Source organism: Lynx rufus, unplaced genomic scaffold (assembly GCF_022079265.1).
Source record: "Lynx rufus isolate CCGP_SWC_20201006 ecotype Redwood Valley unplaced genomic scaffold, mLynRuf1.p SCAF_6, whole genome shotgun sequence".
NCBI lineage: Eukaryota > Metazoa > Chordata > Mammalia > Carnivora > Felidae > Lynx > Lynx rufus.
The window spans coordinates 93,037,850-93,062,575 of NW_025814878.1; the positions used below are offsets into that span (position 1 = coordinate 93,037,850).

Genomic DNA, 24,726 nt, shown 5'->3' on the forward strand with positions numbered 1-24,726 from the left:
ACTCATCCCAGTGTCTACTGGGTGTCTCAACTCTATATGTACCAGAATGAGCCTTGGCATGGGTAGCGTTAATTACTAGACCACTAGAGAGTGGTCTCTGTCAAGGTCTCTTGCATTGTAAACAGCACCTAAAAGGACCAAACAAGTAAGCCATTGCAATTCAAAAGAATGAGGTATAAAGAGCTCACCAAACTCCACACCCGAAAAACAAATAACCCAGTGAAGAAATGGGCAGAAAACATGAATAGACACTTCTCTAAAGAAGACATCCAGATGGCCAACAGGCACATGAAAAGATGTTCAGCGTCGCTCCTTATCAGGGAAATACAAATCAAAACCACACTCAGGTATCACCTCACGCCAGTCAGAGTGGCCAAAATGAACAAATCAGGAGACTATAGATGCTGGAGAGGATGTGGAGAAACGGGAACCCTCTTGCACTGTTGGTGGGAATGCAAATTGGTGCAGCCGCTCTGGAAAACAGTGTGGAGGTTCCTCAGAAAATTAAAAATAGACCTACCCTATGACCCAGCAATAGCACTGCTAGGAATCTACCCAAGGGATACAGGAGTACTGATGCATAGGGGCACTTGTACCCCAATGTTCATAGCAGCACTCTCAACAATAGCCAAATTATGGAAAGAGCCTAAATGTCCATCAACTGATGAATGGATAAAGAAATTGTGGTTTATATACACAATGGAATACTACGTGGCAATGAGAAAAAATGAAATATGGCCTTTTGTAGCAACGTGGATGGAACTGGAGAGTGTGATGCTAAGTGAAATAAGCCATACAGAGAAAGACAGATACCATATGGTTTCACTCTTATGTGGATCCTGAGAAACTCAACAGGAACCCATGGGGGAGGGGAAGGGAGAAAAAAAAAAAAAAGACGTTAGAGTGGGAGAGAGCCAAAGCATAAGAGACTGTTAAAAACTGAGAACAAACTGAGGGTTGATGGGGGGTGGGAGGGAGGGGCGGGTGGGTGATGGGTATTGAGGAGGGCACCTTTTGGGATGAGCACTGGGTGTTGTATGGAAACCAATTTGGCAATAAACTTCAAAAAAAAAAAAAAAAAAAAAAAAAAAAAAAAAGAATGAGGTATTAATTGACAGGGACAAAAGTTGCTCTTTTGGGTCAAGGACCACATTAATTGAATAGGCAGTAACTTAACCAGCTCTCCCTGTAATGATAGACCAAGGTATTTTGCAATTATTAATGTAATTCATTGCATGATGCTTTTCCTTCTAAGTCATTATGATTATCTAGTATTGACAGAAGTTTGTACTTCAATTTACATCTGGGATGAGGCATATAATAAGCAAATTTCTTCATGAAAGTAGTAACTACTTCATGAAATGAAGAGCCTAATCACTAAGAGATAAAGTGATTGGTCAACTAGTATGCCTAATGAATCCTTAGCCCTATGCTTCCAGAGAGTACTGCCTTAAAGACAAACAAATAAATAAAAACAAACAAACAAATCCTCTGGAATATTGTTCATCATTGTTAAAAAATAGATTGTGTGACCAGTATTAATTGAGCTGCTAATATGTACGGTTTGACAGTGATGAACAAAATAAAATAAGCTCCTAGTTTTATGCAGCTTACATTCTAGCTCATTTCTCAGGAAGTAGAAATATCTCAATTAATAACCATATTTGAATAATTTGATGCCCTTAGATCAATTGAAATGATAGTATATGATTATAAACTCTGTGGGGACAAGAAACTTGTTTGAAGTTTTTGTTGTACCTAAAGTATATAGCACTTAGTAGGCATTTAATAAGTATTTGCTGAAGGAATAAATAATTCCAAACGGTGGGCTATTGCAAATGAGTTTTGACATTATAAATTGCTTTACCAATGAAGATATTCTTACATGGTTAACTGCATAGCATACCCAACTATTTAAAATATTATGTCATAATATTATGACATATTATTAAAATATAATGTCAATTCATAATTTGACCAATTGTTCTCAAGGCAGTTCATTGGAGTCTATTTGTCAGATATAGTCCTTAGGTATTTCATTAATAGTGTTTGATTCGTAATGATTAAATGTTGGCTTATTCTCCTTATGTAACTATTAGAAAACCTTCTCTCATGAAATGATATAAAACTATCTTAGGAATGTGTAATAATGCAAAGCATATTGAAAAATTCTGTCTTAACTTAAAAATATTCACTAATGTCACCATTCATTAAAAATAATAACAGACATTAAAAATTTTTGGTGACCATATTTAATTATTCATTTCCAAGTTTTCCTTAACAAATATTAATTAGGTAGAGGGAAAAGTGTAGGCTGTCGTGTTTGCGACCCCTTTCAGGTACTGCAGACAAATCTAAGGCAGAGAGTGGTAGGATAGCACCACTCAGCCTTCCTTTGGACCACTGCTAAGTGTGCCATATTCTTGTATATGTGCTATGTTTTGGGCTCAAAAGGAGTGAGTTGAAGGCAATTTAATATTACAGATGCTGCTCTGTTCGGTACTTGTGCATGTATTCACCAAGAAGATTCCAGAAGCCTACGTTTTCCCCGAATTCTCCCATTGCTGCCAGCCTTTCCAATCTCCTCTGTGATCTCCTTTCCAACCTCTCCCCTGACTCCCTCCAGTTGATAGCTTCTTAAGAATTTTAGAATCACATTAAAATTATTTTGGAATATTTTCCAGACTTGAGAGATAATTTAAGAATGCGGATATCATGTATCTTAAGGTATCTTTCACTGCAGTCATACCTTTCACTTAGGAATTTTTGTTTCAAGGAGAAGACAACAACAAAAACAGAAGTGAAACAGAAGTGAAAGACCCTTCCAGACAAAACAGATTTACAAATACTTTAGCTTTCTTTTGAGCGAGTTTCTTTTGAAAGTCTGTCTACTGGATGTAGTTAGTTTACATATTCACAGATGAAATGCATCAAATTTTCATGAAGGAAAGAGAAAATGAACAGAAAGAATGGCAGTGAAGAAATACTTCTTATCTGGATTCAACTGTATCTGTACCCGACCAGAAGGTCACTTCCATTAGTATATACCTCAGACAAATATTATATTATGAGAGGTAGGTTTTTATGAAGGCTCCTCTTCTTGAAATGTAATTATCTGTAGGACAACTCTTGTGATGCCCTGGTCTTTCTCCAGTCCCAACTGCTTTCTCAGCATATATTTATTCAGTGTGTTCAAAGACTTATACAACTCTTAAATACATGCTCTGAAATTTAAAATGTTTATACTTTGCAGTTGCAGATACTTTATCTTTCAAATTGCTCTCATGCAAATAAATAAAAATCTACCTGGGAATCCAAATGATGTAGTAAAATGCTTTTAATTGAAAATGAATCTGACTTTTCATTTGGTGGTTAGCATTTCCCCTTTATTCCTGGCAAGTTTTTTGCTTCTTTATTTTTTTTCCCTCTCATTGCACATGTTGATCCTTTTGAAAAATGAATGTTTGCCAAATCTAGTCTGAGTTGGAAGGGAAGGTGGGGGAGAGTAGATACTAAAAATTCTGTCCAGAAATATTGGCAACTGATTTCCAATGTACAGGTAGGCTACATGCCTGGTTAAGCAGTTAAATTACAATGACACTGATTGATATTATAAATCACGCTTTGAGAAAATGAGTTTTTGAGACTAGTGACACCTAGACTCATTTTTATTTTTCACTTGTATCTTAAGGAAAAAAAGTCAGCACGTGTGGAAGATAATAAAAGTTGTTCTTCCTCTAGTGTGGCCAATTTTTACTTATAACTTTATGCTGTACTCTAGAGACATGAAGCATATCCAGAACTTGATAATTTATTTTAAAATGTAGACAACAACTATAGTAGACTTTATCTGGGATTGGTTTTATAAAAGAAGAGAAAACGATTTTTTTGTTTGTTTTTGTTTTGTTTTGTTTTTTGGTCTCAAAGTGCTTGATTTGAATCCACAGCAATGACCAAAACATTCTTCCTTTGGTTTGGATATGAAATAAACAATTTCAAGAATTTGAGTGGTTTAATCCATTTCTTATTGAAACAGTATTCTTTCACTGACTTATAACCTGTTTATATGATGTGTCTTTTATAGAGGTGTTCCACGTATGTCAGTACTTGGGTCTGCTACTGTGTGTACATCCTACATGACTGTCAATAAAGAAAGTTCAGCAGGGCAAATATTAAACAGAATTATCAAGTCCAGGGCAATGAGTTTGTGTGAGAAAAATGAGGCATACAATAAAATTCTGCAAGTCCTTTCAGTATCTTGCCTTCACCAATAAACTGAAGACTTGTGAAAAATATGACTATGCTTTAGACACTCTGAGGAAATATTTAAAAAGAAATTAAACAAGAAACCAGGCGCCTCTAGGTAGAGTAAAAGAAAAACATTAAAATTTCATAATAGTTCTAGAATTTGCTCGATAAATCTACACTGGTATCAGAATAATATCCCAGACAATGAAAGTACTGTGAGCCCTAAGGTTAAGTGAGAGCTTGTAAGGAAAATTATAGCTGCACAAAAACATTGTAGACTTCCAAATTTTAAAGGCATTAAACATTAAGGATAAACACATACTTTGCTCATTTCCTTGGATTAAGTATGGTAGTTTAGAAAGGTGTGCACTTTCCCCATTATGCCCATCAAATTTTGAAAACGCAAATTTCAATCTGCATGTAGTCATAAAGAATATTTGACTTGTGTTTATTTGCATGGGTTAAAACAAACCAAAGTACTGAGTATAACTTATGGGAAAAATCTAATTTGTAAGTGTGTTTACATTTCAACTGAAATGACTTAAAAGAATCATGACACTGTATTCTAGGGTCTTCGTATGTCAACTGTAACTGACTTAATAAGAGAAATATAAATACATTTTTCTGTTTAAAATTTTTGTATTTAAAATCATTAGAGCTGGGCTATCTCCCCACCATTATTGAATTACTATAACTACTGCTTTGGGAGCTAGAATATATATACTGGTGATTAATTCTCTACTGTATTTTATTCTAAAAAGATCTGGCTGTCATTAAGAAACAACAAAATAACCTCAATTTACAACTCTTCCTTTTATTCTTTAAGACATAAACTTCAATAACTCATAAAGGCTAGAAATAACCTCAAATATATAACTGAGATGTATGCTAATTTAGCCACAACCTGAGACTTAATATAGAAGTGTATTAAACGTGTACTATGAAAAGAGAGATCTAAGAGAGTACTATATAAAATTGGTGGCAAAGAATTTCAGCCTGCTGCTTGAAAACTTGCTCCCCCCCCACCACCCCCAGAACTTAAATGCCCCACATATCACTGTGCTATGTTAGATGCGTGGCTATAAAATTGGGAAAATGAAGGCTTTTCTGGTAGCAAAAGGGTTAAGTTCTTTTTGCTTTACCAGTTTCAAATTACAATGAGAAGCCTCTTCTTTCCCAGCAGGGTTGTGCTTACATTACTCTTTAGATCTCCCTTGAAGAGGGCTGGTATATTTGTGCCTGCTGGAGGTGGAATTAACAGTTAGAAGGAGAAAGGGATTGAATGGACTTACAGGAAGGTTTTCAAGTAAATTCAGGGAAACACATTTACTTGAATAGTACAACCTTGAGTGTTACTTTACACTAAGACGACACAAAAGATGTTAAAGTTATCACCAAGCTGCCGGACAAATCTATATTCCAACACCAAGGTGCAGATCAGCATAGATCTGTGATTCAGAAATCAGGATTTGTCTTGGAAAGAGCTCAAGGGTTGAGAAGAACTCAAGAGCAAGTGAAGATAACTTTGGGAACTACAGTTTATCAGAAGATCAACTTGCGTTAATCCAAATACCAAAGGCCTGATTATCATAAATTTATATAGGAATGCATAGGTCATCTGATCAAATAATAATAGCCGTCTTCTGCTACATCAATGCAGCAAAAACTCTTAACAACTGTGGATAATTAGAAATCCAAGTTTCAGCTTTCTTAGAGATAACTACTCTTGACATATTCCAAAATATTTAAAATAGGACAGGAAAATCCGTGAGGATGTTATGTTCAGAAATGTCACTGTCATGAAGAATAGGTAAATTTGTTTTTTCAGCTACTGGGAAAGCGTACCTCCTAGGAACTTTTACATTTTTTTTTTTTAAGAGGAGAAGAAGGACTAAAAATATCAACTTTTGCTTTTGGACAAAAATGCATCTGACTGTATTTCTACTTAGGAGTATTGTGGGTTTCCTCTGGAGCTGCTGGGTTCTAGTGGGTTATGCAAAAGGAGGTTTGGGAGACAATCATGTCCACTCCAGTTTTATTTATAGAAGACTACGGAACCACGAAAGACGGGAAATACAGAGGGAAATTCTCTCCATCTTGGGTTTGCCTCATAGACCCAGACCATTTTCACCTGGAAAACAAGCTTCCTCTGCACCTCTCTTTATGCTGGACCTATACAATGCTATGGCCAATGAAGAAAATCCTGAAGAATCGGAATACTCAGTGAGGGCATCCTTGGCAGGAGAGGCCAGAGGGGCAAGAAAAGGATACCCAGCTTCTCCCAATGGGTACCCTCGTCGCATACAGTTATCTCGAACGACTCCTCTGACCACCCAGAGCCCTCCTCTAGCCAGCCTACATGATACCAACTTTCTGAATGATGCTGACATGGTCATGAGCTTTGTCAATTTAGGTATGTTGTTCTTTTATTTGTTAAACTCTGCTATTACAAAGTTGAAGTTTTACTAATAGTAAAGTAGCTGCCTGGTAGGTGGTCATGTTTATATAGAGTCATTTTCTATAACTCTCCTCCAGCTTCTGTTTCCTTTCTCTCACTGAAGCAATGTAAGATTTTGCTTTAGGCAACAAAGTCATACACACACACACACACACACACACACACGTATGTACGTGTATATATTATATATACATGATTTTTTAAATATGAAAAACTAAAATTAAACACTTATGGTTGGGCAGACTTGGGTCTTTTTAGCTCTTGTTAAAATTTCAACCTTGCTTTAATGTATGAATAAACAGGCAGTAGTCTACAAAAAAGGAAAATTTATGAGGATAGCTATGGTATGGGCACAAAGGTATTAATACAAATAAAAAAGAAACAAGCATTTACAGACTGAAAAGTAAGAGTGACACTCTAAAACATTTTTTGTTAGCAATTTAGCAAACATATAAATATACATAGGTATGCCACCTAAAAACTCTCATTTGGGGGAGATAACTACTGTGAAAATATTAACATGCAATTAACTAAGATCAAATACTATTGTAAGAGATTACTATCAAAGATTTTCAGGGAGAGATTCTGAAATGCTATGAAAAATATTTTGGAAAAGAAGCTTCAAACTAACATTTCTTAACTTCTTAATGATGAAATGATATCCTTCCCATTTGATTATTTCCAGAAGCAAGAGAAATATAAAACATGCTATGTGGTCTTTACCTATGCAAAATTTTCCTTTAAGATGAAAAATGAATTGAAAAATTCTTTAATTAGCAACATTACTAGAGAATACTTTTTTAAATTATATTTTTCCCAATGCTGGTACTTTCATGGTAGTTTTTAAATAGTGACCATATCAAATGGTAAATTAGTGTCCAATATTTTATGTCTCCAAAATATTAAAGAGTTAACACTTCAAAGTGATTTTAAACGGGCTTTAATTAAAAAAAATGTTTTACTCGAGTCTGAAGATGAAAATTTACTATCTTCAGACATTCAAAATATCATAGGATATATTTATTTTTAAAGATACAATTTCATGAACAAATTGAATCAACTTGATAAAATTAGAACCATTTTAATGTAAAAACTTTCAAAACTTTGAAAACTGCAGTCTGCTTTGACAGAAAATTGACATGTTTTGTTATACCTAATTAAAACCTTCCTCATATATCTCAAAGAAAATAGTCTTTGAAAAGTCAGATAGCAACAAATTTAAATACATGAATGTTTTTATAATACATGTTGCTTAAAATGCTCTGCTCATTTGCTCTTAGCAATTCTACCATGAAGGATAAGGTGCTTAATAAATCATGTTTCGTGTTACTAGAGACAAAGCTCTCATTATGAAGTTTTGGTAAGTCATCATTGGTTGCCCTAATCAGGTGTCCTGGAGGCCTTTTCTTCTACATATAATTAACAGGTTTCGTTAGGAACTTTCAAGCCATTAAATATGGCTTAATTCTAAATTAGTTTGATTGCTTTTTCCTAGTATAAGTGGTAAATGCACTGTGGCTCATGGTATATTTTACTTTGTTGCAATTTCTAAAGCATTAGTCAATAATTTAAAGGAGTTTTAATATTTTAATAGAAAAATTTCGACCAGCATGATTTACATATTCATAAAATAAAATCATTGAAAAAATTAGTTCAGGTCACGTAAAATCTGACAGGGAGGAATATGTTATGTACTTTAAAAAACAATAGCTCAGTCATGAATCTGTTCTAAAATATATTTTATTGCAATCAAATATTTTGATCATTCACAAAATAAATATATTTCAGAAAAGAATTAAGCATGATTTTGGAATGAATGTGCCATTACTTTTTATACATTTACACAGAATAAGAAAACCAAAACAATAATAAACAGTTTTATTCGGTGACTTCTTGGACCATTTTATCATTAAAGAATACTTACATTTTTTAAATCAATGAAATTTTGGTTGTATTGTTTGGATATAACAACAAAGCAGCTTGTTAACTATATCGTGAAACACAATTATTCATTTTACTCTGGAGGAATAATATCAGATAAAACCTTCAGGAAATATTTATTTTTATCATGCTTCAACTGCTGAGTAGTGATTTATCTTCAATCATAAACCATATTGGTTTTTTTATTTAATAATTCCAAACTAAATGTCTCACGTGAAATTACTGACAAATTGACTCTGATACTGAGTATTTCTTCGTAGTCTCTGAGGAAAATTGAACCATAATTTTATTTTATCCTTAGACCATGCTTTCTAATATATCCAAAGCTTATAACCAATCACTACCTAGTAAAACGCTTTAACTTCTGTATTTCTTCCATACTGAAATAGCTCAAAGCATACTTAGAAGAGGTAAAAGTGTAATATCATGATTAACTGCATTAAGAATTTCAGTGGTTCTTAATGTAACGTTCATTAACAAATAGTATCTGCCACTTTTATCATGTTCTTAGAAGACTCAGGGGGATTTTATTTATTTATTTATTTATTTATTTATTTATTTATTTATTTATGTGTCTTAAAAGATATGTGTATCGTGGGGGCTAAAGGAAAATTACTAAATTAGCAATAGGCAAGGGATTTGTATTGAGGAAGTCACTTGGATGTTTAAATATGTGAAAAGAATCTGTTGACAGTCCCCATAATAAGGTGAATTACATTAAAAGGATGTAGCAGTATGCTTTTTATTAATGCTTGTGTGTCATTTTCAAGTCAAGTAATGGATTTTCTACAATTATCTTGTCATTCAGGAAGACATTTTTTCTAACGTTAGTTTTGCTCAAGAACAATTAAAATGAATTTAAACTCTGTATCATATTTAACCAATGAACCATTTTTTAAAATTTCAGATAAGATTAAATTTGTTTGTTCCTAAGTGAAAAATAGATTAAAACTTCCTAAAAGATAAAAATAAAATGTGAAAAAATTGCCTTAAGGTCAATGTAAACATGTAAATAGGAACACAAACACATTATTTTGACCCTTATGTTGTTTTAGTGATTTGCTCACTTTGAAGAGATAAATATTAATTGCTGTGTGAAGAGAAACTTCTCACTGTATTGGATTCACTATTTTAGGCCAACTTTTGTCAGTCTCCTACTGTCCAGATTTTATAGGTTTACTCTTCTTCTGCTTTGTCCCTGAAACTGGTGACTATCACAGGCATCTTTACTTAGTCAACACCATGTTATTTTGTTAAGAACAAAAATATCTTTTTGATAAAACTTTTCTTTTTTAACCATCTCTCTTTCAAAAATGTTAAGGATAGTTTATATATCAGATATCTATGCCAATAAAAGGGAAGGTTAGGTAACTTGCTTATAATTTTTAATTATATCTTCTGTTTACATTAAGATAAACAAACACATAGTGCATTTCTAAGATCTTTAAATTTAGAATGCAATTTTATTTGGAAATTTGGCAAGGGTACAATTAAAATGATGTCTTATTGTAGATGTTTTGAAGGAAATTACAAAAAGCAATAAACAAGGGAAATTTACTTCTGTATTATTCCCTGTCTACGTGTATTTCTCCGATAAAGAAGAATTTGGAGTTTTTTAATGATTTCTCATCGGTTGGATTGGAGTCAAAAACTTTAGGTATATTTCAAGAACATGTATTAATTCAAAAGCATGAAAGCACATAAATATGATACTTGATTTTTTTAAATTTTATAACATATTTAGCATGTTATGATACGATGCAGAAAAAAAAATACTTTTAGAACTTTAAATTAAACCCTTCTCCCTTTACTTCCCCAAATCATTAAACGGACCTAGTACTGGAAGAAAAAATGCTTATGTTCTCGGTTGACAGGTTTGAAAGACATCATTGATATTTATTGTTGCTTTTGGCTGACTCAAGTGCCCAGTGGACAGGAATTTATGCACAGATCTACCTAAAGATGCCTATCTATGTAGTCTCTCCAACAGGGTTATTAACACTTGTGTAACATAAACATACCCATAAACACAAGATTTTTTTTTGGGGGGGGGTGACGGGAAAGGAAGAAAGATGATCTAAAACCATTATAGTACATATTCATGGGTTATACCTGGAATAACAGATACTAACAACGGGTAAAACAGTAATTCTTGAACACCTTTAACTTTTGAAGAGAAAAGAAGTTGCTGAGGGTGGAAATCTCCTTGCTCTATTCTTCAACAACCTTTGGCATCCATAAATGTGACCCAAGGGATTCTTGTTCATTGTCAAATGATGGGCCTGGCCGAAGAGATAGGTGTAATCATATGGTTTAATTAACAGCTTTTTCTCATCTTAATGGTCCTTCACAAATAGCCCCATTTAAAAGTTGAATAAGAAGTAACAGCTGGAAATGAGATGGTATGATACATGAACCCAAAGGGCTTGGGAAGGTCTCACCCACCACCTCCAGCTCCCCCTTTTATTCTTCCATTTTTTCAATATTGCCTCCCTCTCTCTTCACCCCCTCCCCTCACATTATTTGGCCTTTCCTGTTTGCTCTTTAGTTCTCTGGTCTCTCTACCTCCAGGCTTTCTTGGCACCCCTCTCCCTACGCCCCCACCCCTTCCCGAGGTCTGCCTTTGGTCCTTGTTTCTTCATAGCTGGAGGCTTAGATTAGCTGAAAATCAATTAGTTACAGCTTGATCATTTAGGGACAGTCTCCTGTTTCTCTGGTGTTGAGAAGGAAAAGGTTATGATGTGCCAACTGCGGCCTCAACTCATCAGGAGAAAAGCTCCCCAGGGCACCAGGACTTCTCTGGCTGTGGCCATCCCCTGTAATTGTTTCTTCACCACCCTATTCTTCTTTGCCTCCTCACCTCTCCTGGAGGATCCCATTGACAGAATTTAATTGTTTTTGCCTTCCCTACTTTATAGCATAATTAAAATTTAAAAGGGGACATTTAAGGGAAAGTAAAAAAAATGAACAAAAATAATACTGATAGAAAATGTAATTCTCTGTTACTTTATAAAACTCCTTAGCTTACATTATTTTTAACACTCGTGTCCCATCTGTGAAGAGAGTATTTCCTTTTTTTTTTTTTTTAATTGAGAAAGAGGATGAGGGAGGATAAAAAGATCAAGAGGGGAGAATAATGAGGATGAAACAGAGAAAGAAATACAGTAATTTTTTAACAAGCCCTTAAAAGAAAGAATGAATGAAATGAGTCACTAGAGGCTGGTCTTTGGGTCGTGCAGGTGGAGGATGTGTTGGGAAATCCTCAGTCTACCTCATACTGACACAGCAGCTAATTCAACATCCCCAACCACATCGGCTCCAGGGGGAAACCCTTTCATCTTTCCACACTAAAATACCGAAGTGGGGAAAAGGGAGGGGGGCTGTGTGTGTGTGTGTACAAGGAGCGTACAGACAGGCTACTCACATTTACAGTCATAAATAATGCAGTGGCTCAGCTTGAAAAAACCACAGGTTAAAGGAAGGGGCTTCCCTGACGCACAGAGAGGGGCTGAGATCAGAGGAGCCACTGAAAGGGTTGGAGCCAAACAATGAATCCCTTGTTCGAAGTCGTATTTATGAGTGCTTCTTTGCACCTTCACTTCATATTTTATTGGCTGGGCTGTGGGGTTTCCCCATTTGCTCATCTCTTAAAATAATACCCTTGGCTGAGATATCCTTTAAAATGTACTAGTCAGCCCTGACAAGTGGCTCATTTATTTGGGGGGAAAAGGGAGTCTGTTGTGATTTTGATATCCGATTGGGATGTGTAAGATCCAGTTGCCGATCTTAAAGTGATGACAGAAGATAAAAATAATACTCGGGGTATTTACCTGCCTTTCTCAGAGATATTTACGAGAATCCGAGAATCCACGTAATCAAGTAGTAACCCCTGATTTGCATGAGTCTTGTCTAAACGAGGGCATAAAATTATCACCCAAGAAAGTAGAAACAAAATCTATTACAGTGTGTAATGCTTAAGAGACATTTCTGATCAGCACGAAGGATCTTTAGAGGTTTAGGGGAGAAAGGAAAATAACAACGCTCCATAACCAAAGAAAGGAAGGCAGTGAGTTATGTAAACATCACATACAACTTAAAAACCAAGACGTGTGATTTTACGTAATGTGATTGGTATAGAAACTAAACTGGGATATGTGCTAAGTTCTAAGACAGTGAAGACCCCGTCTTCATAAGGATGTGGCCTTTATTATTATTTTTATTTATTTTTTTATAAGCAGTAGAGTGTTGGTGCTTGCATTAGAAGAAACAACTCTGTATTGTAGAAATAAAGGAATCTAATTAAATTATCCCTTAGATATTGTGTTTATTTAACTTCTTTCTGGAAGTAAATAACAATTTTTATTGTTCTTGTTGTTTATCAGCTATCCCGGAGGTGTTAGGGAATAAAGAATATAGTTTGAGAAAGTCAAGATAACCAGATGTAGATCTCATTTCAATTTTATTCAGAACCAAGAGACCTGTCAAAACCAAAAGATTTATTAGCATTTACAAGCCCCTTCAGCTATTCTTATGCTGTATGATATGAGAAATTCAATTTTATTTGTGAGGCATAGTTTTTCTGTCCCTATGGCAACTTTGTGATTAGCCTTCCTATGTAGGAGCCATAGTTATTGCTAGACTCTTAAGTCCATGGCATATTACTGGACACATGCCTTTAAGGTTTAATTACAGACTAAACCTGATTATATTCCTTTCTGTGTTTCCATCACAGGAGCAGAATAGCATAGAAGAAGCCAGAATACCTGGATTAGAATCCCATATTCCATACTTTGTAGCACTGTGACCTTGGGCAGGTTACTTAAATTCTCTCTGTGCCCCTAGTTCCTTATCTAAAAAGTACCAATAATAATGCCACCTTCCTCATTGTGTGTGGAGAGGATTAAATGAGGTAATAGGGATATAATGTTAAGAATAGCATTTGGAACATAGTGAGACCTCAGGAAATAGCTCTTATTGTTACTAGAGTTGCATTTGTATCCAGTGTCTGCACTACATCTGCAGGAGTGGCTAAACAGCTTATGGAGCCCACTGCAAAATAAAAGTGTGGGGCCTCAGTATTCCAAAATGATCAAGAATTCCAACATAGGGGAAGCAGAGTATAAGCTCAAGTCGGAGGTCCTTCTGAGTGGGGAGTCTGTGCAACTGCACAGGTCACATGCCAGAGAAGATTACATGTTGTGACAGCAGGAATCATGTCCTATTCATCCCTTTTTATCCCCAGGGTGTATCAGGGTCCCAGAAAAAAAAAAAAAAAAGAGCCAGCATGAGCAAACTGAATCATCTAGGAGAGTTTACCTAATGTTGTAATATTTATTGAGTTGTGGGCAGAGATTTCTGGCAAAACGGGATAAATGCGGCACCTGGAACAGCGAGGGAGCCTTCCTTCACTACTTCTGGGCAGGGAGCAGAAACAGTTACCAGAAAACTCAGAGGAGAACTTTAGGGGGACGGTATCCTGACAGGAACTGTAGCCTTTGTGAGAGATGCCATGTAGCCAACCCCTAAAGACTCAGCAGGGAGGGAGACCCAGGAATAAATACCCAGACCACACTTCTCGGCCATGTTTCCTTTGGCCAATCCTCACTGAAAGCCACAGGGCCGTGGAGGCTACTGGTGGAGCTCATGAAAGTCAGCCTCCTGGTGCAGAGAGCAGAGTAGAGAGATATGGGGAGTGGACCTCGAGGCAGACACTGAAGATATTTGGCACAAATAGATAAATGAATATTAAGTGTTTCATTACTATAAGTTACAGAATCACATCAATTTCAACGCAAGATAATTATATATCTATGTAGACATATAGATATATATCTGTGTGTGTCTATATACACACACATGCGTTAACCTTCATCCTACTAATTTATTATAAAATGCAAGAGATAATCATGATTTAGCATGGACGTTATTAACTCCACAAGTTGGTGAGGTGGAAAAATGGGCATGGCATGCTGAAAAAATTTTTTAAATTGTATATGGGTCAGTAATTTCATGTGATCTATCAAGATGATTTCAGAGCAAAGTGAATGAAAAAGAAAAATCAAAAGTCCAAGGAGACGTAGCACTTTTAGATCACAAAACGAACAGTGGACTGCAGTTGCCAATCAGAAAGCTTAGTGCGGAGAGCACTAGACTACATGCAAATATGCAGAGCAATTGCCGAGCAAATATGAAGAGCGATATATTTTCTCAGTCTTTCCATCTGTTTGTTCTCGATCCTTTGTCGTTCTTCCTGAAGTGACCCATGACTGTGTGCTAAGGCATTGTGAGTTCTGAGTGGAATCACCCGATATCCTTCGTGTTAATGTTTCAGGCAGCAATAATGTTGGGATGAGGGAAATTGGGATGATTGTTGCTCTTAGTTACTACCTTCACTCTCTTCTGGCAGTGTTCTTGTGACTCACAGAGGCAAAATTTACTGGAGGAGCAGGTATTTCTGCTATTTCATTCTCATAAATAACCAACTGCTGAGCCTGGAGGCCCAGAACCATCCCCCTGCCCTTTAATCACAGACAAGCACAGAGTAGACAACTCCTTTCCAGTATAGCCTATGTTCCCCTTCAAAGCTGCTAAGGATGGTAATTTTAACCTGATTTTATGTCTGTAATTATCAAAAGCAGAGGAAGAGAGGGTTCAGCTTGGAAATTGTATAAGCTCCTCTACAAATAACCTTGATGCAGGCATTGAGGACTTATTTAGTCAGGAAGAATGAAGGTCAGCCATTAAATAGCCTTTATGGTTAGTGTTTTGTAGATGTTTTCTTTGCTCAGAGGGAAGAGGGATTACTTAGTTCTTGATCTCTCTCAGAATAGTGTAAATGTAGGTAGGGGCTTTGGAGTCAGACTGGTTTGAAACCCATCTTTGCATACAGTTCCACGTCCTTGAGCAAACTATTCCATTTTACTAAAACTGTTTCCTCATCTGTCAAGTGGAGATCCTAATACAGAATTGTACATAATAAAGTAAGGTTGGAGGCCTTTAAGACTACATGAAAAAAGTACTCAATTAACAGTCCCCACTCCTACTACAACTACTTCTACTAGAGTCTATGGTGTTCTTTAAAAAAAATTTTTTTTTAATGTTTAGTTATTTTTGAGACCGAGAGAGACAGAGCATGAGTGGGGGAGGGGTGAGAGAGAGGGAGAGAGAGAATCCCAAGCAGGCTCTGCACTGCCAATGTGGAGCCTGACTTGGGCTGGGTCTCATGAATCATTAGACCTGGACTCGATCTCATGGAGTTGGATCCTTAACTGACTGAGCCATCAGGTGCCCCAGGGACCCTGTCTCTCAGTTGACTGTTGACAGACTGTATTCTTCCCTCATCAGGTTGTCTTGAAAAAAAAAAAAAAAAAAGGTGAGTCCCTGAGAGAGCCAAAAGGTAACTGTGGGGTTTCCCTTTGAGGACCCAGAGGCAACATTTTCTGTGATGTGCTACCGAAAAGTGCTTTTCATGATACCTTTGGCCAGATCCTTAGAATGAACCCATGGTTTTAGTTTAGTTCCAGATATTACCTATTCTATTTCCTTGTTTGTTATGGGGAAGAGGAAGCTGATTGCAGGCCAAAGTAATAATAAACAATTAGAAAATATTTGGTTGGGAAGACATGGGCACTCTCTAAAAGGCCCTTTGAAAGAAGGGGAGAAAAATCTTGAAGGGTTTTAATGCTTATTTTCATAAGTCAACCTGTTTTTTTTAGTTTTAATGTTTTAAAAAGTTGATCTATGATGAAAATCTTGGTGAATAAACTCCTCAACTCTAAACAGAAAAGCCATTCTGTTCAAATAATTACTTAATCCAGGAACTTTTTGTATTGTATGTAACTCAAATCATGTTTGAATGTATGTTTTTCTGATTCGTAGCTGTTCGCATTACTATTTGCATTATTATCATTTTATTTCTATTTAATACCATTTAGCTTTAAGTATTTTGACATTCCTAAACTATTTGTTTGGGCTGTTTATTTTTTTTCAGACGACAGTCACTTCTTTTTATTACTTTTCTTGAATTGAGTTCTGTGATATTTTGAAGCAGGATGGAAACTTATGAGTTTGATCTGAAAAGTCAAACAAAAGGCATACGTGTTTATAATATCCATATTATAAAGTCATCACATTGACTTTTGATATTTTATATAATACATTGAGTGGAAAAATATGAATTTTTTTGTTATTTGATAGCTTGCTGAAAGATGGTCTTTGTTAACTTTTTAATTATGATGAGTAAAGTTCTTAAAATAAAGGTTCTAACTATATATATTGACCTATTCAAATCAACATGTAAGATTTTTCTCTTCCCTACTGCCATGTCAAAACATTTACCATCCTACCATTACCTTTCACTTTGAGGAAGAATTTATTGGAATTAAGCAAACCACTATCATTCTGGTGTGTATGTATGTGATACATTTAAAGTATATGACATTGTCACGTATATATAGTTTTAAGTTATAGTATAGTTGTAGCAGTAGTAATTAAAGCAACAAAAACAGCAATAAATATATAATTACTATGCCAGAAACTGGACTGAGTGATTGGCATGCATTATGTTAATTAATTTGCATCTCAATCATATGCATAAATATTTTTCTATTCCTATTTTGTTGATGTGAAAGTTGAGACTTCATCAGAGGTCACCCAACTGGTAAATGGTAGAATCAGTACTGGAACCATGATGTGTCTGGCTACTACTTTTTAGCTTGGAAACCCACTTCTGAAAACTAGAAAAACAGTGCAACTTTTAATAACAGGAACAATAATGGTTTCTCCCTCTTGAAAGCATTTTTGTGTACAATACGTAGTTTTATCTGGATCGCTGCAGCGTATGGCACTTGAGGAAGTAGATGTGATTCCACAGTATATAACATCTCTGGAAACCTGAATTCTGACAGGTCATTCATTCAGCCATTTGACAAATATAAGCTGATTACCTACTATTGGGCCAGGCACTGTGCGAAAGACTGTGCCTCTTTTACTGCCAAGATCACGAGGCAAGAGGAACAAGGTCTAGGCCCAGAATCCCTGATTCTTATGCCAGGATTTTTTTGCTCAATATCACATACTTTGAAAAAAATCCACACAAAAATTCCAGTACCAAGTAAAATGAAAAGCACTAGCAAACCTTATCTGAAAGAATATGTCTTGTTATTTAAATAGCCAGGTGTATATTTAAATAACCTTCTGTGTATAGAGAAAATATTTTCCAAATCTTAATCCCTTTAAATGAATTTAAATTTTTTTTAATGTTTATTTTTATTTTTGAGAGAGACAGAGACAGAATGCGAGTGGGTTGGGACAGAGAGAGAGGGGGACACAGAATCTGAAACAGGCTCCAGACTCTGAGCTGTCAGCACAGAGCCCGACGCGGGGCTTGAACTCACGAGCTGCGAGATCATGACCTGAGCTGAAGTCGGATGCTCAATCGACTGAGCCACCCAGGCGCCCCTAAATGAATTTAAAATAAATAGATAAAAGCCTGTTACCAGCAAGCAGAACCTAAGGAAGACTTTTAGTCCAAAAGGCATAGAACAAAGGTAGAACCAAGCTTCAGCAAAGCATAGGGGCTCTTTCAGAAATCTGTGTTTGTAGCTATAGGGCTTTATCAACATGGAGGCTCCAGTGATTTTAAAGGTGAATCGAAAAGCTCTGGATGCTTCCTGCATATCATGGAGCATGAGTTTGGCTTAAACACTCATTATTTATTTGTGTTGTACTGAGGATATAAGGGTAAAATGTCATACAATTTTTCAAAATTAAGTTGCTTGATCTTGTCTAAATCTTGATCCCTGACCTTACCTTACTTCTTCAATGGTGTGCTAACAAGGTTGTGTTCTGTGTATACTTAACTGTACTGTGCATGATGTGGATTCAAGTTATAGTAAGAGGGAAGGGAGACACATTTTCTAATATAGAAACTGGTAGAGAGTTCCAAGAATAGGTATAAAGGCCTCTTTGATACATTGCTTTCAATTTACTCAGGATATTAGGCATTAGGCAATTATTACTTCAAGTTTGAAGTGATTATGGAGGAAAAAAAAACAGACTAATGTTTTATAACTGTGTTACTCTTTACCAACAGTCTGCTGTAACTGTGAAGTAAATGTTGCAGCAAAATCAGATCTAAGTCTGCTGGTACTCCACCACAGTTATTGGTGTTTACCTATCAGTTGATACAAACAGACCGCCAGATTATCCAAGTGAAATAATAATAGAACTGAAGATGTGCAATGAGTTCTGCTCTACTTGGAATTCACTGTCTTCCACAGGTAGCATGTATCTGGTGTGAATGTAATACAAGACAGGGCACTAACAGTATTTCAAGTGTTAACTCATTTCATTCTCACAAAAAGATCCTACTTTAGAGATGAGAAAAGTAAGACCCAGCGATGTTAAATCTAGTCCAAAGTCTTGTAAGAGGAGGAACTGAATTCAGAGTCCAAGCTATCACTGCTCTGCTTTGTTACCTTTGTGAATGTAATTGGGAAGGCTGCCATTGGGACATTGTTTCAACTCTTTGTAAAGTTCTTTATATTTCCCCAACATTTTGTGCATTGGGTTTGGAATATTTTCACTTCATTAGTAATGCTTTATATTTAAAAAAATTTTAATGTTTATTCTTTTTTTTTTTTTTATAAGTCAGGTTAAGAGATTTTTTTTTTTTAATTTTTTTTTTCAACGTTTATTTATTTATTTTTTTTTTTTTTTTTAAATTTTTTTTTTCAACGTTTATTTATTTTTGGGACAGAGAGAGACAGAGCATGAACGGGGGAGGGGCAGAGAGAGAGGGAGACACAGAATCGGAAACAGGCTCCAGGCTCTGAACCATCAGCCCAGAGCCTGACGCGGGGCTCGAACTCCCGGACCGCGAGATCGTGACCTGGCTGAAGTCGGACGCTTAACCGACTGCGCCACCCAGGCGCCCCAACGTTTATTTATTTTTGGGACAGAGAGAGACAAAGCATGAACGGGGAAGGGGCAGAGAGAGAGGGAGACACAGAATCGGAAACAGGCTCCAGGCTCTGAGCCATCAGCCCAGAGCCCGACGCGGGGCTCGAACTCCCGGACCGCGAGAGCGTGACCTGGCTGAAGTCGGACGCTTAACCGACTGCGCCACCCAGGCGCCCCTAATGTTTATTCTTGAGAGAGAGAAAGACACAGAGAGACAGAGAGTGCGAGTGGGTGAGGGGCAGAGAGAGAGGGAGATAGAATCTGAAGCAGGATCCAGGCTCTGAGCTGTCAGCACAGAGCCTGATGCACGGCTCAAACCCATGAATCGTGAGATCATGACCTGAGTCAAAGTTGGACGCTTAACCAACTGAGCCATCCAGGTGTCCCAGTAACGGTTTATATTTTTATAGAAAATCACTGAATAGTGAGTTTAACCAAGAATCTTATCCCTGGAGTTGGGTTCCTACAGAACTTCTAAACTGATGTGCTGTGGCCTCTTGAAGGAGGCAAATATTCACAATACTCACAGGCAGAGGGGCAAACAGCACTTAGCAGGCACCAACGGTACTGACCTTGGTGCCATGGAACCAACTGAGGGAAGGAAAGGTGGTCTGTGTTGATTCCCAACTTCAAAAGATAGACTTGACGTGAACGGGGGTAAAATAACAACATTAGCAAAACAGAAGAGAGGCAGAATATCAAAACTGCAAACAGTAAAAGACCTCAAAAGCTGGGGTTGAGGCTTGAAGCAAACTGATAGTGGGCTCATTTAGATGCTGGAAAGCTGCCAACCTGCTAACCAGTATTGAAGCCACCTAAGCAACCTGTCCTGCTGACTAGTATGAGTGTCCTTGGTCCACTGTTTCAGACCCAAGCCTGGACTGGCCAGAGAGTCTCCTGAGAAGACTATGAAAGTGGAACTTGGGCTATAGGACGCCCTACAAATTAGAAAATTCATGGGGCGCCTGGGTGGCGCAGTCGGTTAAGCGTCCGACTTCAGCCAGGTCACGATCTCGCGGTCCGTGAGTTTGAGCCCCGCGTCAGGCTCTGGGCTGATGGCTCAGAGCCTGGAGCCTGCTTCCGATTCTGTGTCTCCCTCTCTCTCTGCCCCTCCCCCATTCATGCTCTGTCTCTCTCTGTCCCAAAAATAAATAAACGTTGAAAAAAAAAAAAAAAAAAAAAGAAAATTCTTCTTGCTATAGATAGAAACTCTGGCACTTAGACTGTGCTTCATCCTACTAGTTATGGCTGAAATCTTTGTGTTCTATACAACATCGAACTCTCCACATCTAATGCACATCTCTTGATCTGTAGCAGCTACGACCCTATCTGTTACACGTGTGGAGTCAGCTTCTTTCTCACAGCTCACTCATTTCAGACTCACCACACAAAAGCTAAGTCCATTCTTTCTGTTCCTCCGGTATATTATGAAGTAAAGACTAAGGCCTTGGGATAATTTTTTTTTTTCCAAGAGGAAATATTTTTGGGCTGACAACATTTCTCAGAACAAAATGATACAGCTTATGAGGACAATTCATTTTCAGCTCCCCTCAGCTCTCAATACCAGGCAAGGAAATTCAAGAGGAACTGTAAAAAGCAGGTTTCATAGTTAATATATCAACTTCCAGGTGAACAAATGAGGACTCATCTCTGCTTTGCAAAGCAAGCCAAGAGGCAGCTGCAGAATAAAGATGAGCATTTAGGATGTCATCTGCTACTCTAACAATTCTGTTTTCTTTCTCACTTTCTCTATTTGCCTTTACCTAACCACACCTACGCAATCTAGGTATAACCTGATTGTAATGTAATGAGTGTTAGTGATCTCAGTATCTGATTTCTAATTACTTAGGCTGAGATGTACTTAGAAAGACATATGATAAAATTATCGCTTATGAATAGGTCAAAAATTTAACTTTCATTCAACTAACTTCCTTGACACGTAATAACTAAAACACATGGTAACTCATAATTATTTAAATCTCTTGGGCACTTCAATCACGATCAGAATTCTTTGTCAATATTTCCTAAAGTGGAGCTCATTGAAAGCACTTCCACATTTTCTTAAGAGGTGTTATCTGAAATTTTATAGTCAAATTAGTTTGAGCCGTGCTGAGAAACCATAATTGAATAGGTTTTGTTTTTTTCCAAGAGGAGACTTCTCAGTATCTTTCTTATGCTGATTAGCATTGTGATTCTCTGCAAGGAGGACATGGTTTTGTGGCTTCACCGGAGCCTTAGACCCTGGAACTCTCCTAACAGCCCTATGATTTGCCTACTGTTAACAGGGAACGCACTCTGAGAAACACTCTTCCATGTGGAAGGAAATACTATTTTATAAAAGCCGTTTTGGAAATATGGCAAACAGAGCATTACGACCATATGATTTGTGGACACTGTGGTCATTTTATATCCAAATTAAAAAGAAATTGGAAAGACATTTTAATTCCACTGTCTAGAACCAAATATTGTTTATATTTTTATATATTTCCTTCTATACTTTAAAAATATACCTTTTACATCAGGTTGAACATATTTATGTAATGTGTTGTACCCTTAGTTTGTTCTTCAATTTTTATGTATTTTTATTTTTATTTTTTTTTTACTCTTTAAGTATTATTGATATAAAGTGTTATATTAGTTTCAGGTGCACAATATGGTGATTGATGATTCTTTTTTTTTTGTTTTTTAAGTTTATTTATTTTGAGAGAAAGAGGGAGAACGAGTCGGTGAAGGGCAGAGAATGAGGGAGAGGGAGAGGAAAAATCCCAACCAGGCTCCGGCTGTCCTCTTAACACAGAGCCTGAGGCAGGGCTCAATCTCAGGAACTGCAAGATCATGACCTGAGCGGAAACCAAGAGTCCGGCGCTTAATGGACTGAGTCACCCAGGCACCCCTAGGTCTCACTTTTTAGGTCTTTAATTCATTCTGAGTTTAATTTTGTGTATGGTATAAGAAAGAGGTCCAGTTTTATTCTTTTGCAAGTAGCTGTCCAGTTCTCCCAGAGCCACTTATTGAACAGACTGTCTTTTCCACATTGTATATTCTTACCACCTTTGTCATAGATTAATTGACCACATAAGCATGGATTTATTTCTGAGCCCTTAGATTGTTCTTGATTTTTAGTATATGACTTTTCTCATTTGTTCATTTGCTCTTTATGAGCACATTTTTTTATGAGCACATTTTTAATGACAAATATTATTTCACCTGAATAATTTACCATTTATATAAACATTCTTTAATTATAGAGCATGCAATTTTTCTACTTTTTACTATCATATACTCCGTTGTAATGTATATCTTTATAAGTTTTGTAAACATTGCTAACAATACCTGATCATTTCCTTAAGGTCTGTTCCTACAAAGTGAATTATTAGAACAAACGGTATTATTTTTCAAATCTCCTGAAATATATTACTAATTTTTTTTAGTAAATTTGTTTCTTTTATATGTGCACCTACAAGTAAATGTTAGTGCTATTTTACTAGACGAAACCTAAATTAAATATGACATTTATATTCTTAATAATCGAAAACTTATATTTTTTAAAATTTGTATTTCTTCTGAGTTTTTTTTTTTTAACATGTCTATTAGCCATTTATGTTTTCTCTTTGGGAAGTTCTATGCTATTTTTGTTCTCTCTCTCTCTCTTTTTTTTTTTTTTTGTCCTATTTCATTGTTGCTCATGCTTAGGAATTCCTCCTAGGATTAGATATTTAAGAATTATTCACCTTTTCCCTATTTTTATGCCTGATTTGTTACTTTTCCCCCACTTGTAATTTACATATAGCAGTCACATAAAAACATTTTCAGATAATTAAGAGTTTGTAAAACATATCTCCCACATTCCATTTTGGAAAGAATTGCTCACAGCCACGCTGTGGCAGATTACTGAAATAGAAATTAAGAAGAATGGGGAATTCATAGTCTTCGAGGAGACACAGTCTTAGAATTAAAATCAGCTGAGCAAATGGATTTGCTCTAAATAAACTTATGCCCAAATGATCTGTAATTTAATTATAGAACATGCAGATACCTATGACCTAAGAACATTTGGAATGCAGGAGTGTCATAAGTATCTCATTGGTTATATGACTTTAAAGGTACATTTTGGGATCAAAGGGAAGGAGTACTAAGTAAATACACATATTATTTTTTGACCTATCAGCAATTGCCAACATTTAGCCATAAATTACACTGTTTCTAGTTTAGTATCCTAGTCTGAGTTTTGAGTCTAAGCCTTATTTACGGAATCCCAAGATATTTCAGCATCGCTTTTTGTCATCAGCAGTTATTTAAATGATCACAGTCATATAGAATATTCACAACCCACTTTCATCACCTTGACCTCTTTCGCACCTTCCAGGTTGATAGCTACATCTGAGGTTATGGAAGAGTGCCAGGGTATACCTGCATTTTCGTCTTGGCTAAATCTGGTCTCTAAATCATGTTTCTTCATTATACATGTTCATCATTTTATCAACCTCTCTTAGCTTTGAGAAGCTTTCTATCACACATATAATAAACTTTTTGAGTTTAATACTGTAACATAGTGTAGTTTTAAAAAATATATTTAATAAACAAAAGTGAAAATTTAGATATGATTGTGTATTAACTACAGAAGGAACTCAACCAAAGCAACTCAAATAATTAGATAAATTTTGAAGCAAGGAATGAAGTGTATCGGGGCTATACAAGTAGATGAAAGCAAGGGTCAGAATTTTATAATAGCAAGTCTAGAATTCAAGGAAAAATGATTGGCATGAACTGAACCAGTCACTATGATCATAAACTATTTAAAACTCAAGAAAGCTTTAGCACTGTTCTTTATATGAAAGTAATAAATCAAAATGTATAAAACATCAATTTCTGAAAATATGTGTGAAAATTTGTGGAAACAAAATTGTAGTATGAAATCTTATCACACATTTAAAACTGCATAGTAAAGCACACAGACAAATGTAAAGTAATAATGTACTTGAATAATGTAATCAGTGAAGTTGAATTAATTGACATACCTCAAGAATTGCACTTTGAAATACATTGACACGTGTCAAATGGTGTAAATACATATCTTTTTTTTTTGATTCTTTGGTATGTTTTAGAAAAAACACTAA

The 24,726-nt window shown here is 36.1% G+C and overlaps 1 protein-coding gene across 2 annotated transcripts in view; it reads left to right on the forward strand.

Moving 5' to 3' along the window:
* Window positions 1-6,171: 6,171 nt before the first annotated feature.
* The window catches only part of BMP5 (bone morphogenetic protein 5), a 114,219-nt gene continuing 95,664 nt past the window's right edge, over window positions 6,172-24,726 (forward strand). For both annotated transcript variants that reach the window (XM_047102910.1, XM_047102911.1), the window contains exon 1: window positions 6,172-6,661. In XM_047102910.1, coding sequence (XP_046958866.1) covers window positions 6,172-6,661 — 490 coding nt within the window. The remainder of the gene's footprint in view (window positions 6,662-24,726) is intronic.